Here is a 16213-nt window from a genome sequence, read left to right on the forward strand (position 1 = left end):
TTGAAATGAGTGTCTTTGAAAAGGCAGGGTCATGGTTTGGTTCCAAGTCGGGTTCTCATTGGTGGTTCTGGCCCCGGGGAATCTGGCTGGTCTTGGAGTCATGTCTGGTCTCCACATCTCAGGGGAGCCCAGGGGTGGGGGACATCCTTCAGAGCACAGGACCGCCCCCCCAAACATCCACCTTGCCCCAGGCAGAAACCCTGGGTTCAAGCCACCCGACGGGAGGAGGCAGACAGCCCTTCGGGGACGTCATGGCCCAAATGGCCCCTCCTCCCATCGCCTGCCAGGGACATTTCTGGTCACCAGGGGTGTCACTGCTAACAGTGATGCTGGGTCACGAGACTGAGAACTGGGCCAGGAGTGTCTCAGACATGCAGGGCAGGGGTGGCCCCTACTCACAAGGGAAGGTCTGGACTGGCCCCGCGTGGACACCGTGCCCCATCCAGGAGATGGCCCACCACGACCTGGTGACTCCTCTGGGCTCCAGGAGCCTGGGAGGCCGACCCAGCGTCTCCTCTGTGCTGCTGACACAGCAGGTGCCAGATTCTCCCACAGGGGCTCAGCTGGCAGAACGGCGCTGGGCACTCTCTCGCTGAGGGAGGCTGCTGCCCAGGGCCCGTCTCCAGGCCGTGGCTCTGAGTAGCACGAGGTGCCATGCGGGCTGGAGTGGGTGAGGTCTGGGGCGCGTGGGGCCCAGAGGCAAGGGTGTGCCTGGTTTTCTGGCATCTCTGGCGCAGGCCAGCCGGGCGCGGAGCAGGGTGACGCTGGCTGACTTTTATTGACTTTTGCGAAGTCGTAAACTGCAGCGTAATTACCCCGTGCTCACAGAGTCGTGCTAACAGCGTTCCAGTCCGCTCGGGCCGGGCCCCGGGCCGCGGAGAGCCTCCAGCCACGCTCACCTCATTCACAGACACTGTCGCGGGGCAGTTGGCAGGGAGCCAGCTGGACAGGCCGGGGCTCCGTGAGGGCCGTTTCGGGACAGCGCTTGCTGCCTCAGGGAGAACAATAAAAGCATTCTGTCCGCCTCACTGCCGCTTCATAAACGCCCGCGCGTCAGTGCAGGAGCAGGGCCCTGGACCCGTGCGAAACCCTGCCCTGAACGTCTCCCGGGGCCCAGCGCCCAGGAAGGGGCAGGAAGTGCCGTCTGCTGGGGACGGCGCTCTCGGCTCCTTGCTCTTCAGCCTGAAGCCAGACAGCCAGGCCCGAGGGCCCGCTTCCCCCTCGCTGAGAGATTGAGGCACTGCCGGACGGCAGGCTGTGGGAGGGGTCGGGGAGGACCGGAGCCCTGCGGCGTCCGGGGCCGGCGCTTGGGATACCAAGGGGTCGTGCGCTCGCCGTCAGGGACATCTGGGGAGGGTCTGCACCCCGCTTTGCTCCCCGACAGGGATCCTGAAGGTCAGGTGAGCCCAGCTGCTGTGGACGAGACCTGCCAGGGCACCGTCGGCCACCTCTGGGGTCTTGGCCCCTCTGCCGCCAGGGCGGGGGTGAAGCCGCAGCCTCAGGTGCCTGGCAGGTGGGCACCCAGCACAGGTGTGTGGCTCCCGGTGGGCAGCAGCATCCCGACACCAGTCCTGCTATGGGCGGGGCTGGCCATCCCCCCACCCCCTGCATTTCCAGGAGGGAGCTGGCCTGGAAAGGCCACCCAGGCAGGGAGGGAGCCCTCCAGGACCCAGACGTGGGGTCCCTGTTCCTCTGACGTCCCCAACAAAGCCCAGAGTGGGGGGCCGTGTGGGCCGTGTTCACTGGCCAGTTGGCCCCGGGCTCCCTCGCCTGACACTATCCTTGCGACCACGCCGGGACCCTGAGCCGTGCGGTCAGACAAAGCCCCGCAGGCCAGAGCCCCTTACGGCCTCGTTACCCAGCCCTGCCCGGCTCCTCGGAGCTGCGTCCACCGCACGGTGAATGGACTGGACTCTGTGCGGGGACCCAGGTGACGGTCGCTCTCGCGGGACCCGAGCCTCTTTCCCGCTCCCCCAGTGAGAGGCCCCGGGGAAATCTCACACCTTCAGGCTGTCCCGGCACGTAGCGACGGGTAGAGGGACAGTGGCCGGCGCTCCGAGTCGGGGTGCAGCCTCTCCGCCCCCAGCTCTGTGTGCCATCCCAGGGGCGGTTGCACCTAGGGTGTGTGGTAGATCTCTCTCTGGAGCCCTCACCCTGTGCTGGGTGCTGGCAGAGCCTGGCGAGTTCTCTGGTCAGGAGGGGCCTGGGCACCCGCTGCTGGGGGATCTGCCCTGGCTTGGTGGCCGGTACGGGGTTGGCTGCAGTGGTGAATCTGCTCCCCCTGTGACCACAGCAGAGAGGACACGGCTTCTGGGATGCTGGCCGTGCAGCTCCAGGCAGAGGTGGGCCTGGGTGGAGTCACCGACGGGGATTCTGGAGGCCTGGGTTGGTTCTGCAGAGCAGGGGGGCCTTGACTGACAAGGCTGGTGACCCCGCCTGGACCCTGCAGGCTCGCAGGGCAGCACGGGGTGGAGGGCTTGGGGTCTCCCTGGCTCAGCGTGCAGACCAGGGCACAGAGGATGAGGACCCGCCCGAGGAGCCCAGGGTCCCCGACGGCAAGGCCAGGCCTCTGTGGCCCAGGCTCGGATGGTCCCCTCCAGATGGAGAGGTCACAGGGCCTCCCGGGCGGAGCTGTCCAGCCCCGACCCTGCAGGCCTCGCCCCTCTGTGGAGCCTGGGGAGGCAGCGGGACCACGCTAACTTGGGGGGTGATCCGCGTGGCCACCAGCATCCTCACTGGCCCTGTCCCTCCCAGCTAGAGGAAAAGGACTGAAAGGTGCGGTGGCCCGGTGCACCCCAACAGGTGTCCTTTCAGTGGGGGTCTGAGGGCATGAGTGGGGAGGGGCCCTTGTGGACCTGAGCGGGGGAGGGGGCACAGCCCAGGGTAGCCGGGCTCTGACAGCAGGTACCAGGGAGGACAAGCCAGAGGCCCAGGGATGGCGAGTGATGCCGGGCAGGTGGAGGGGCAGCTCTGGGCCTGTGTGTCCTGAGGGATCTGTCCCCGTCCAGCCTTCTACAGGGCGAAGCAAAGCCCCACAAGGTCACACGCAACCCCAGACCCCTCTGCCCTCTGCAAGCCTGGCCTGGGCCGCCTCTCATGACCCTCCCCTCCCCAGACTGAGGGCCCAGAACCGGCCACAAACAGCTGCTCCTCGCGGGAGGCGTGTGTCTCCCCAGGTGCCGGCGGCAGGGCGTGTTTCAGGGGCTCTTGATCTGTCCCTGCGTTTCCAACTTGAAGCTCAGTTGGCAGCCAGCTCTGAAATCTCACATCTCAAGGACGAGCGTCCCGCCTCTGGGCACTGCCCTGCCCTCCGTGGGTTGATGGCCGTGGCAGTGACAGCAGGGGGAGGTCCCCGACCGCCACGTGGTGGCTTCTGCTAGCTCAGGTCACCTGGCGTCTCTGCGGCCCACCCTGCAGCTTTCTCTGTGCAGCCTGGGTGAGCCTGGGGAGGAGGGGAAAGGGGCGCTCGGCCAAGGGGGCGGGACGCTAATCTGATGTTAAGGCTGCAGTGGAGCCGCTGCAGGGAACTTAACTAGAGAGGCTTTGATCTCGGTTCCAAGAGACCCTGGAAAGCCTGCTCCATTGCCGTAATCACAGCCATTATTCTTTTCCTTTTTATCACAGTTCCCTCCACCTGCTCTTATCCAGATGAAAAAGCCAGGCTCTCAGATAGCCCAGGCGAGCCTCTCTCGGAAGGGCCTGCTGGGCGGGCGTCTCTAAGCAGAGGCCTCTCGCTGAGCTGGTGGCCACAAGCGGACTCTCTCCTCTCTCCCCCATGCTTTCCTGGGACCCTTCCCACGTCTGCAGACTTACAGGAGGCTGCGGGACGAGCCAGGCAGTGGGCAGGGGCAAGGTTCCAGAGGGGGCGCCCGGCCGTGGCGGGGGCTGCCCCCTGCCCCTCTCCTCCCAGCCCATCCTGCTTCTGGGCTTGGGAGGAGGACGTGGCCCGGGTGGGAGGACAGGACAGCCCAGGGTAGGAGAGGGCGCGGCCGTGGACAGGAATGGCAGTGACAGGGCAGGAGCAGGCTGGGACCAGCCAGCTGGATTCTGGGAGGTTTGCATGAGAAGATCTGTGACTTTGCTGGGCAGGCCATACTTCTATTTCACAGTTGTGTCGTTGGGGACAGCCAGGGGCTAACTTACGGAGCAGGGTGCGCTCAAAGGCTTGTCTTTAAGTCGGGAGAAGGCGGGTGCCGTGCTCTGAGCCGTGAGGACCATCTATCTGCGAAGGTGACCTGCCCCTCTCGATTGTCCCAAGTTCAGCTCCCCTCCCCGGTCCCTCCGGACAGGGCGCCCGTGAAGCATCACCAGGCAGGGTCGCTGTTGGGGGGACCTCGACTCCAGGGACACAGTCCTACCGCCCAAAAGGTCAGGGACGGCACCACAGCTTAACGGGTCGGGCCACCGCCCCGTCGAGGCCTGAGCCGCAGAGCGGCCTGGGCTGGTCCCCTGTGCCGGGCCATGGGAGGGGCCTTCTGTGAGGTGCCGGTTTCCCTTGACTTCTTTGTTTCCCTCACACCCCCAGCCCATGCAGAGATCATCCTTCGCTGGTCTCCACACCCTTCCACAGGGACCTGGACTTGGGGACAGGCCACACGTGTTTAAGTGGGAGTTGAACGGCGATCCGGAATGCCACACTCGGCTTTCACCACAAACTGGATTTCAGTGGAACTCAAATATCGAGACTGTGATGCTCGGTCTGATTGTAAAAGGTGTTCTTTTCTGGTCTTTTTAACCCTCACGCTAATGTCTGTCTAATTAGCGGTGGAACTAAACGTGGCTCCCTTAGTTTGAGAGGCCAGGGCGCCGGCAGTTGGCTTCAGTTCGAAGCGCCTCCCTTAGTTTGAGGGGCCAGGGCCCCGGCAGTTAGCTTCAGTTCGAAGCGCCTCCCTTAGTTTGAGGGGCCAGGGCCCCGGCAGTTAGCTTCAGTTCGAAGCGCCTCCCTTAGTTTGAGGGGCCAGGGCCCCGGCACTTTTAGCTTCAGTTCTAAGCGCCTCCCGCTCTGTCCAGGAGAGGCGGGCTGTGGGTGAGGAGGCCGGGGCTTCTGCTCTCCGCGCTGCCTCCTGCTGACGTCGGGGCCCTGGCCCCCCCATCACCCCAGGGCTGAAGACGGAGGGCCGCAGCCTGTGGTTTGGGGGCAGGACTAGTGCGGGTGGGGGCTGGAGCCGGGTTCCAAGGGCAGCTGGGAGGTGGGGGGCTCGTGGCTGAGGGGCAGGTGAAGAAAGCGCTTTGCAAACGGGAGCTGCAGCGCAGCTGCAGCCGTCTCGCAGGGTCCCTGGAGTGCCTGCGCTCAACCTGCCCTGAAGTCCTTGTAAGGAAGTGGGGGCGGGGCTCCACAGGGGGTGTCCTGACCGCAGAGACACAGAGCCGGGCGTGGGGGGTCTCCCAGCCTCCCCCCTCCCTCTGAGGCCTTCAGCCTGGGAGCTGCTCCGTCCCCCCCGTCCGCCTCCCCTTTACCTTGTCTCTTGGCCTCGGCCGAACTGGCTGGTGAGTTTAACCCACAGTAAAGGCAGTAAGGATAGTCATCTCCTTGGATGACTCAGAGTCCGCGTGCACCTTTGCCTGGGTTACCAGAGCTGCCTCGCTCCCTCCTTGAGCTCTGTTTTCGTCCAGTGCTGTTTAAATCCATGGTGACATGTTCCACGTACGCTAGAGAGCATGAGGTGAGGTCCTCCTCCCACCACCGTCTCCAACCGGCGGCAGTGACAGTGGCATCCACACTGCCGCCCACTCCCCGCCGTCACCAGTCCCCCCACCACCACGTTACCCCTAGTGATTCCTTAACTCTTCCCTCCTCCTGATGGTGCTAATAGTATTTTCTCATTGTGTGACACTTTGGCAATGAGCCAAGCGCAGATTCGGGGACGTGCGTCCCGAGGATGCCCGTTCGGGGTGACCGTGGACGGAGTGGTGGCCCGAGAACATGGTGAGGCTGCTGCCCCGTGAGCACCATGAGAGCGCAGCACAAGGGGGCCCTGCGTGCAGAATGGAAACCCCGCACCGCGGAGGGACACGTCCCGGGGCATGAGAGGCCATCCACACCACGATTTCCAGCGGCCAAGGCCACATCCCCGTGTGCCAGGCGGGGCTCTCCGTGTTCTCTGGTTTGTCGCGGCGACGCGCGGTGACACGCTGATTGCTGGCGTCTTCCTCTCCCGCCTAGGGGGACCCCTACAGGTCCACTCCGAGGGTGAAGGCAGGTGGCATTTTAGGGTCTCGGCGCTGAGCGCCCCTCGCCCCACACAGGTCCCACCGAGGGCTGCGTGCTCCTCGGTCCCTGGCGGGACTGGTGGGACTGGAGAGTCTGGTCCTCGCCGGTGTCTGATTTCTCCTGCGAGGAGCCGCCTGCCCCTGGCCTCTCCGGGGGAAGGAGTTGCCCTGCCCGTCTCATGGGGGGAGGCGTCTGCCGAGGTGGGGGTCCAGCCCAGGACCAACCCCGCAGCCCTCCTCTGCAGCCCGGGGGGTGTGGGAACTGAAGCTCCTGGCTCAGGAGCACAGCAGCTCCATGTCCTGTGTGCGTCTGTGAGGTCCAGGGCGTCACCCCGAATCAAAGCAGCAGGCAGGCCCTGCCGGTGGGACCTGGTCCCTCGAGGGAGAGGGTTGGGGAGCAGTCTTGCACCCCGACCTACACCCAACATCCCAGGAAGTCCTGTTGAGGCCAGTGGGGAGAGGTTTGCTGGATGGGTTTAGGTGCCGACCACTTGGCTCCAGACTTGGGACACCCCGCCACCCCAGCTCCATCCCCCCAGCTGGCAGCCCCCCGTGTACTCAGGACACATGTGGAAAGGCCATCTGAGACCTTCTTGAGGCCAGTGGGCCACCCCCCAGCCCAGAAAACAAGGGCCCCTGCCTACCCCGGGGGCGATTTGAGGTGTCTACCACGTGGGCCCACTGGACCTCTTGGATGTGTTGCCATCACTGGTGTGGCCTCACCTGCAGGAACAGCAGGGCCAGTCCAGGCTGGTCCACGGGGCCACGGGACGAGGAAGAAGCTCCAGGTCATTTAGGCTGGTGGGTTACAGTGTCCTGGACCGTAAATCTTGGTTAAAAGCAATTGTACACAGCAGCCGGGAACACACAGCTGCTATCCTGTGCTGTGGCCCCCGACCAAGTCCTGCAGCCCCCGGGCCCCTGTCCCAAAAGCTGACCGGTGGTGGCTCACAGCCAGGGGTGCAGGAATCAGCAGCGAAGGGCGTGCGGGACTTTCCGGGAGACGGGAGACCCGGCAGGTCGGGGGGAGCGGGTTTGCCTGGGTGGGCGCCTGCACGGCCCGCACGCACAGCGGGCGCGTTTTACAGCACGTGCACTGCGCCTGGGACTCAACTTTATCAAGTGCCGTCCTTGGGTTTCACAAGGATCGGCAGGTCCTGACGCGGGATTTCATAACCGCGCATCTCACCGCCCTCCGTGCCTCGCAGGACGGAGCCTGCTCCCGTTCAGAGGCGTCCTGGGCGTCCCTAGCTGGGAGCAGCTTGTTCTGGTTCCAGAGGTGACGGGGATGAGGGTTTGATTTAGGGCACGGCTGTTGTCACGCGTTCTCCTTGAGCTTAAACTGAAACCTGCTTCTCTGTAACCACCAACCACCGCCCGTCTCCCAAAGGGCGCTGTGAGGCCCAGGACACTCACGGCAAGGCCCTGGCCCACGCTGGCCCACGCTAACTGCACCCCCAAACCCCCCATTCTGTGGGAGACAGAGCGCCTGCAGCCCTTCCGACCAGAGTGCAGGCCCCCCGGTTACAGGTGCGGTGTGGTGCCCCAGGCCCAGCCAGAGATGAGCCAGGGCCCCTGGGTCCTCCCACCACAAACTCCACAGGCCTTGTGGCTCCCACCTCCTGGTCCCCGTGTGGGTCTCCATGTCCGCACCTACATGGCCTGGACCCTCCCCGAGGGCAGAGCCGCCTTCTCATCTGGGTCTTTTCCCTCCTGTTGGGGACCTGCCCGGGCCCCCATCTTCCTGGTCACGCATGTGCCTGGAGGTGACCCAGCCTGTGGTCAGCTCCGGGCCCCGTGCCGGCCTCAGGCCCTGCTGGCCTCCTGGGCTGCCCAGGTTTCTTTCTCATCCAGGCATAGGGCTGACACTCGTGACTGCTAAATGCCATCCTCTCTGAGTGCCTTTATTCTGTCAGACCTCCTCCCAGATTGATGTCGGCACAGACTGGATTAAAGGGCTGTGGTGCCTTCCCGGGAACGGGGCGGGGGCTGCCTGAGGGCCAGGCCCAGCTGAGTCGCCCCAGGGCCTCTTCCCACCCGGGAGGCAACGGGGCACCAGCTGCCCAGAGCCATCCTTTGGTATCCCATCCATCTGGAGCCGGGGGCGGGGCCTGGACCGTGCCCTCCTGAAACCTACACCCAGGTTACAGACCGTTCTCTTCACTGAGAAATGACGCCCGAGCAGGAGTTTGGACCCCCTCAGCCCTTCCTGTGACCTTGCTCAGGATCTGGCTGGTGGCCGCCCTGGTTTGGGGACCGTGCTGGGGCTGCTGAGGTGCTGGTATCCGGCCATCCTGCCTGGTCCAGCTCAGGGAATAAATGAAACTTGGCGAAGCTTGACTCAGCCAAAACGTAGCAGCAGGGACTATGCCCATGAGTACTCGGGATGCAGCTGCCCTCCGCTCACAGCCTGCGGCGTCCCGGGGACCGGGAGGGTGCGTGTTCCACAGAAACTTTCCACAGGGCCCCTTCCCCGAGCCCCAGGCCCCCAGTCAGTATCTCTTGGGCATGGGAGAAACCTCTGTGAGCTGCTTGTGGAAAATCTGTAGAAACAGGGACGGTAGTGGTACTTGCCTTGATGGGGGAGCGTTGAGGGCGTGGTGTGGCCCCCCACCGAGTCTGGTCCGGCCCCTCAGGGACCAGTGCTGTCGCTGGGGGTAGCTCTGCACTCCTAGCCTCTGGGGCTGCGTGGGTGGTAGGAGCCCCCGGCCCCTGGTCCTGGGGCACATTCAGCGGCCTGGTCTCACTAAGGCACCGAGGCAGTGAGCCCCTTGGGGGTCCGCTCCCAAGCCAGGCTCCCCTCCGCGGGCTCAGCCACCACCAACTAGGCAGGCGTGGCACGCGCCCTCCCCCGTCCCAGCAGCAGGGACGGGGCCCTGCAGATCCCAGCCCTGTAGGCCACGGTACATCTGAACCCCCGGCTGGGCAAGGCTGCCTCCTAATGGGTGGCCAGGATGGGGGTGAGAGGTGATGGACCTGACCTCTCCTGGGGGGGTGTTTCCTGCTCTCCCGCGGGACTCCCAGCTGCAGGCAGAGGTGACAGCGTCCAGGGGGAGCGTGGCCAGCTGTTTACATGCAATGACGTTCCCACGAGTGTCAGGGGACAGAATCAGACCATAGAACTGGGGGTTTGCGTGACCACCCATGCGCACCCTGACCTCCGCCGTCTAGTGAGAAGCTGCAGGCCTGTCTCTGGGGGAAAGTGAGCATCTCTTTCTTTTTTTACACGTCTCTCTACGGCATCTGGCTTTTGTTAAATGCTTATGTTGCTGCCTTTCTCCTAAGAAGACTCCCTGGAGTTTTGTTTCTTTCCGTCTTCACGGCAGCCGCCCATCACCCCTCAGGCACACACGTGTGCACGCATGGACACTCTCCTCCCTGGACCCCGGCAGGGCCTGTGGGCCCAGGCGCCAGGCTGGGCTGGGGGGGCAGCTGCAGGGAGGCCCGGCCTGTGTCCCCACTGCAGAGGAGGACGTGGTCAGGTGTGGGCCGCGTGCATGGTGGGAGCAGCTGTTGGGGAAGGAATTGTGATTCTTGTTTGTTTTATTTTTGAAGCATTTTTTTTTCTTTCTGGTTTTAAAAGTAATACAAGTTCTTTGTAACAAAAATACCTGGGGGAAGACAATAAGAATTATAATCCCACCCGCCCCCCCGAAGAAAACGCCGACCACGTCTTGTGTGTTGGTGTGCGTGTCTGTGTGTGTGACACAGAGAGCAGAGGTGAGACAAGGGAAGGAGGGAAGGGGGAGCCCAGACTCTAGAATCTTCCTGGCTGCCCTCTCCCAGAGGAGGAGGGCCCACCGGGAGGCGTGTGGGGACTGGCCTGGCCCGTTGCAGGCCTCCCCACTCCTCTCGGAGGCCCGTGTCCCACGTGTGCTGTCCCAGACCCTGGGGTCCCTGGTTCCTCGAGCTTCAGGAGCGAGGGATGAAGGGCGGGCACGGCGGGACCTGGGGAGGGTCATTCCTGGGGGCAGTAGGCTCCCAGGGGATCCTGGCCGGCCTCCGGCCAGGTGCATGGGTCAGGCCCTGTGGCTGAGATACCCATCGTCACGAAGCCGCTGGCCTGGTCAGAGGACACCGGGGCTGAAGTGCGAGGCAGTGACATTTTCACAACAAACCAGAAATCTGAGTGGAACAGAGAGGTTTCCAAGTGCAGGGTGGGCGCCTGCCCGGAGCTGGCTTGAGAAGACCCCCCAGAGTGCCACAGGGGGTGTCCAGAACGTCAGCCCCGGTTAAGGCGGCCAGTGTGGTCCCCTGGGGGCCCAGGGCCAGCTGGCTGCCTGTCCTCCCCCCTGTCCCGTGCCCCACACTTGGATGCAGGTTGAATGAGGTGCTGTGGGTTCCTGGGCAGCTGGGTGGGGGGGCCTGGGAGCTCCAGGTCAGGTGTGGGCAGACAGGGACGGACCAGCGCCTTGGAGGAGGGCTCCGCTGAGTCCATGGCGAGTCCGGTGAGTTCCGAGCACGTGGTCAAGTTCTAAGTACTGTGAGCGACGAGGTACCACCCGTATGTTAACTGCGCAGCCCAAGTTCACTGTCGACCCCCAGAGCAGAACCGACAGCGTGGGCGGGGCCGGGCAGTCTTCTCCTCGACACCAGGTGACCTCACGGTGCGGGTGGACCACCCCTCTCATGCCTGAACTCCGTGTTCAGCTGTGTGACCCGCGGGGAGAGCCACCTGGTGTCTCGGGACGCCGCCTCTTCCGAGCTCGCCGAGCACCTCTTGAGCCTGTATTCTGAGCCCCTGTGGTGATGCGCTGCCACCCTGTCCCTGTCCCCTTGCCCTTCACCTGGGCTGCTTGCTCCCAGGAGCCCTGGACCTGCCCATGGGAGCCGTTCACGTACTGCCGTTTGCCAACCTTGTCAGAGGTGCCGGTCGCCTGAACTAAGGACAGCGCGGTGGAGCCCGGGGGCAAGGCAGCCGGGGATGGGAGCGTTTATCCATGAGTTCCTCCAGGGGTCGGGGACAACATCCAAGACCCAGCCCAGCCCGGGGAGGATGGTCACGGCACAGGGCGAGGACCACGTGAAGGTCCTGGGATGAAAGCCCGGGAGGAGACCCGAGTCTGCAGACAGCCAACCCCCAACACGGAATTGAGGGCTGGAAACCCCAGAAGGGGAGGCCAGGGCAGCCGAGGAAACGCGGTGTGGAGGGATGGAGAGGGGCCGGGCTGGGCGCCTAGGCTGTGAGCTGGTAATAAATTCATGAACCGGGACCCGTGGTGTCCCGAAGGCATGCGGAGCCATGCGTGGCCTGGGCCCGTGCACCCCGGTGCTGGCTCGTTCCCTGTTGGCTTTTCCACACTCTCAGGCAGAGGCTGGCTTTCTTCCTTTCATAGACTGATGGTGTCCCCAAAAGGTACATTCAGGTCCCAGCCCTGTTACCTGGGACGATGGCCTTACGTGGAAATAGGGGCTTTGCAGCTGCTGTCGGGTTAAGATGAAGCCACTAAGTGAACCCTAGTCAACATGACCAGTGACCGTGTGAGAAGAGGAGACACCAGGAGGTCTGTGACGATGGGACTGATGGGGCTACAAGGCGAGAAACGGCCACCAGGACCCACGAGAGGCAGGAAGGTCCCCCCTCCACGGCCACCCTGGGAGAGCCGGCCCTGCCGAGGCCTCGATTTCAGACTTGCAGCCACCAGGCTACGGGTGGAACTTCTGGGGGTTAGGCCCCCAGTCTGTGACGCCTCTTTACGGCAGCCCCTGGGCACTGGCTACAGTCCGGGACACCTGCTGTCCGCTGCATCTCCACGTGGGTGCACGTGCAGAGGAATTGGGGGGCCCTTGGAGGCCTTGTCCTTCCCTACCCCAGCGCCACTGGTCCACGGGGCGTGGTCCAGAATCGTGGCACCTGGGGGGGATGATGGGATTAGGCTGACGGCTGCCGTGTGAGAGGTGCACTGGACGTAGAAGCCCTCTCAGACCCCCGGCGGGGACCTTGCCCGGCCACCCGCTTGCGAACGAGGGTCCAGGCTCCGGAGGCGCGATGTGCCTGGGTCAGGGGTTTCCCATGGCTGATCGGTCAGTCGCTTTGTTAGTTACTGACCAGGGCTCAGGTTCCGAGGAGATGGGCCTCTGCCGGCCACTGACGTCAGCCGGAGGTGTCTGGGGTCAGGGTGGGCGGCAGCGAGGACCGAGAGTGCCGGAGCAGCCCCACGGCAGCACGCAGAGCTTAAAATAACAGCCGGGGGAGAACCCACGCAGCTGCCCGACCGCACGCCGCAGAGCCGGACCAGCCCACGAGTCTCAGCATCTTTGCCGTGAGCTCCTGGACCCCCTCAGATGCACGGTTGCCCGTAATCACGTCTGTCTTTAAGGCTCTAACCACTGTTGTTACCAGAGACACACACCTCACTATCCATGACACTCTTCCCTCCGCTGCATTTATCTACTTCGCTATTTACGCGGCTGTCTATTTTTGCTGGTTCTTAGCGCAGTATATAATTTTGCGTGTAATTAGTTAGTGCACGGTCAATCACAGCCAAAGCCTTCAGGGAGGCGGCACTGGGGTGTTGGCCATGGAACAGGCTCTGCTCAGCAAGGGGAGGGGGTTCCCAGCAGGTCGAGGAGGAGGGGCCCGGAGCCCATATCCTTCCTCCCACACCTGTGTGGGTCTCCCGTGAGCCGTCCGTGACGGGCTCTGGGTGGCTGGCTTGGGGTCCCCGTGCACAGCTCCCTTCAGGCCCTGGGCCGGGCATGTCTGGTACCCACTGCAGACACCCCGTTGCCTCTTGGGTCGGTCACACCCAGACATGGCTTCCCCCGGGTCAGGGTGGCCTGGGCAGCTCTGGGCTGATGGAGCCGGTGTCTGCTCCATGCACTGTATCCTGCCAGCCTGGCCCCAGGCCGCGCTGGGCACCCGGAGGTGACATCAGTGACGAAAAGGCAGTGAGCCGCCGGGAGGACCCGGGGGGCTGCCTGGAGGAGGGGGCCGGGGGTGACAGCAGTATATGAGGAAGGACACCCAGGGCTGAAGAAACGGCTGCCTGGGAGCCCCAGGGAGCTGCCAGCTTCTCCTCTGTGGGGTGGACACTGCCACCTTCCTCCCCTCCCCGTGGGGACCGTCTCCTGGGTGTCGCCTCCTCGTCGTTCCCTTGTTTGGAGCTGCAGCATGCACCCGCGTCCTCTCTCCCTGCCGACCCCCTGCATAGCGGTGGGCTGGGATCCGTACGGGGCCGTATCCTCGAGCTGGGAGGGGCCTTCAGGGGCAGAGTGCCGCCCGCTTTCTCGCACTGTGGTCCCAGGGCCCAGCGCAGAGGGCGGCTTACAGCGGTGCTTACTGTTTGCGGAGGGAAGGAAAGTGAGGCCGCGAGTGGACGCCCCGGTGGAGGCTGTGGCCGTGTGGCCACACCGAGGGGCCACCCGGTGTCACCAAGAGATCTAGGCTCACAGCTCGGGGATGACCAGGGGTGCACCAGCCAGGCCCGGGGAGGACCTGCAGCTTCCCTGGGGCCAGCGGCCAGGCTTCCCTCGTCGGCACCCGCCATCCAGCGCCAGCGCTGCCTGTCTGGTCAGTGTGACTCTTCAGAGCATCCTGGTTTACAGGCAGGCGTGTCCCTCTGCTGGGATGCTGGCCCCCTCAACTCCTCAGAGCAGTGGTGCCCTCCCTGGATTTAGGAGTCACGTGGTGGGGTGAGGAAGCCAGTGAAACCCATGGAGTCGTCACCTGCAAACGAGACGGGTCCCTTCTCGGCAGGTTGGGCTGGTCCGGACACAGACCGGGGCCACTCCAGGCCAGCCTGGCCTCCCATCGCGGAGCCCTGTGCAGCCCAGGTCCTGACTCGTGACCGGGGGCCCTTCCCCTGTGACTCAGCCCTTCATTTCCAGGAGTGGCTGAGATGGGGCACGTTTACCGTCCTGTCGCCCAGGCAAGGCTGCCAAACCCATGCTGTAGAAGCGTGGAGGTCACTGGCCTGACCCGGTGCGTTGGCTTTTACAGGGTGGGTCTGACAGCGTCGTCTGGGGGGTTCAGATGTCCCTCTGGGTCCCTCTGCAGGCGGGTGCCAGGTGGGCACTCGGTGTGGTGCCGGCATGGCTGGTCTCCAGGCGCGTCCACTCAGCCCCATCTGTGCCTCTCTTGCAGGTCAGCTGGCCGCCGGCACCTGTGAGATTGTGACGCTAGACCGCGACAGCAGCCAGCCGCGGAGGACGATCGCCCGGCAGACGGCTCGCTGCGCGTGCAGGAAGGGGCAGATCGCGGGCACCACCAGAGCCAGGCCCGCCTGCGTGGACGGTAAGAGCCCCGGCCTGGGCGGCCGTCGGGGGCCACAAGAGGCTGCGTGCCCAGGGTCCACGAGATGCCCCCAGCCCCCAGGACATTCCACCGAGGCGCCCTGCTCGCTGGGCGAGGCCTCGGGCTGCACAGGGCCGCGGTGCCGGTTGTGCACCTGAGGGCTGCCTGCTGGCCGTGGGCGTGGAGGGCAGGCTGGCGGGGAGCCGGGTGCCCACGGGGCCAGAGGGCATTTCTTGGCCAGTCAGGCTTGCTTCGGGCAGAGAGGGTGGAGGCGGTGCCACCAGCGAGATGGCCCTGATGCCCGTGTGGTCTCTGTCTGAGGTGCCAGCGGGGCTCCTCACCCTGCGGGTCTGGCAGGTGGCAGGTGGCAGGTGCCCCAGGCTTCGTGACGTGCAGCGGGGCCGCCACAGGCTCCCAGGACAGCCGACGCGATGTGCCCGTTGGGTAGGCTGGTGGCACCACTGAGGCTGAGCCGGCTGGGGGACAAGACACGTCCTGTTAACATTCTTGCTGAGTTGATACTCAGGCATCTTGTGGGAGGTGGTACCTTTGGGGACCGTCCTCAGAAACAGACCCACAAGCCGTCTTTACAAAGCGGGGAGGAGTCCCTGTGGCTTCCATTAGGGCACCGACGTGGGCGCGTCCCCTGGTGCAGGAGACGCCTTGGGTGCTCTGCGGGGGACCTGGGCATCCCAAGGCTGGACGCAGCGGGGCCCAGCAGGGGTCTGGGGCGGGGCCAGCGGGTGAGTCGGGGAGGCGGCGTTGGAGCCGGGCCGGAGCCCTGCCCAGCCCCAGGACTAGAGCAGGGGGGACACCCCTCTTCTGGGCGGCCTGGGGGCTCCCGTGGGCCTGGCTGGCAGCTGCCCGTGTTGGTCCAGGCTCCTTGGGGTGGATGGCCCCATGCAGGGGCGTGGGGCGGCTGGAGGAGTCGCGGTCACCGTGGTCAAGGTGGAAGTCCAAGGTATCAGCCGGTCCATCCCGTGGGGGCGGCAGGGATGCACAGGGTCGCCCAGAGCTGGACTTGGACCCTGGCTCTTCTGGTCGGTCCCTCCCCTCCCCTACAGCCTCTGCACGGGCTCTGGGGGCCCAGCTCCCTGGTTCAATCTGCTGCCTCCACCAGGGAGTCCCACCGGCTCCCCTGCTCCGACCTAGGACGTGGGAGGAACCACCTTGCCTGCTGCAGGCGGTGCTGGTAAAGGTCACGGGAGAGGTGACGGGCGTGCTGAGCACAGGGCTGGGGCATCGTGAGCTCCTGACCACTCTGGGAGGCTCACCAGCAGTGCTGGCAGGGCTGCATCAGGAGCGAGGACACATCATCCCCGAGGGGGAGGCTTTCTGACAAGCCGGGTGGGTCCCAGTGCAGCCCCCAAAGGGAGAAAGGCCCGCAAGGAAGGGGCCCTCGGGGATGGGGCTGATTCAGGGACCCGGGTCAGTGTCACCAGTGAGCCTGTCCAGGACTGTCCGGGGACCTGGCCGGGGCAGTGAGTCTGCTCGGGGCCCGGGGCCTGGAGCTCTAGCCCCACGTGGCCTCCAGCAGGACAGGGAAGGAGTCGGGGACAGGCCTGGGCTCTTGGCCCGAGGGAGTAGGCCCGGCCCTCACCACTCCAGGTCCCGACGTCCTGTGCACCTTTGGGGCTGAGCTGGCTGCGGGAGCCTCACCCACGGAGCTTGGGGTGCCCAGAAGCACCCTGGAGGTGCACGGGGCTCCAGGACCACCCGGCTGCCCCCGGGACCCGCCTTGCTTCCCTCAGGCCCCTCGGCCACGTG

The 16213-nt window shown here is 64.9% G+C and overlaps 1 protein-coding gene across 3 annotated transcripts in view; it reads left to right on the forward strand.

Moving 5' to 3' along the window:
• The window catches only part of TAFA5 (TAFA chemokine like family member 5), a 195161-nt gene that overhangs the window by 108536 nt on the left and 70412 nt on the right, over positions 1-16213 (forward strand). For all 3 annotated transcript variants that reach the window (XM_022596973.2, XM_089921479.1, XM_022596975.2), the window contains exon 2: positions 14297-14446. In XM_022596973.2, the coding sequence (XP_022452681.1) occupies positions 14297-14446 (150 nt within the window). The remainder of the gene's footprint in view (positions 1-14296; positions 14447-16213) is intronic.

This window comes from Delphinapterus leucas, chromosome 11, assembly GCF_059928025.1.
Source record: "Delphinapterus leucas isolate spDelLeu-1000000601 "Yukka" chromosome 11, BTC_Dleu_Yukka2, whole genome shotgun sequence".
Taxonomy (NCBI): Eukaryota; Metazoa; Chordata; class Mammalia; order Artiodactyla; family Monodontidae; genus Delphinapterus; species Delphinapterus leucas.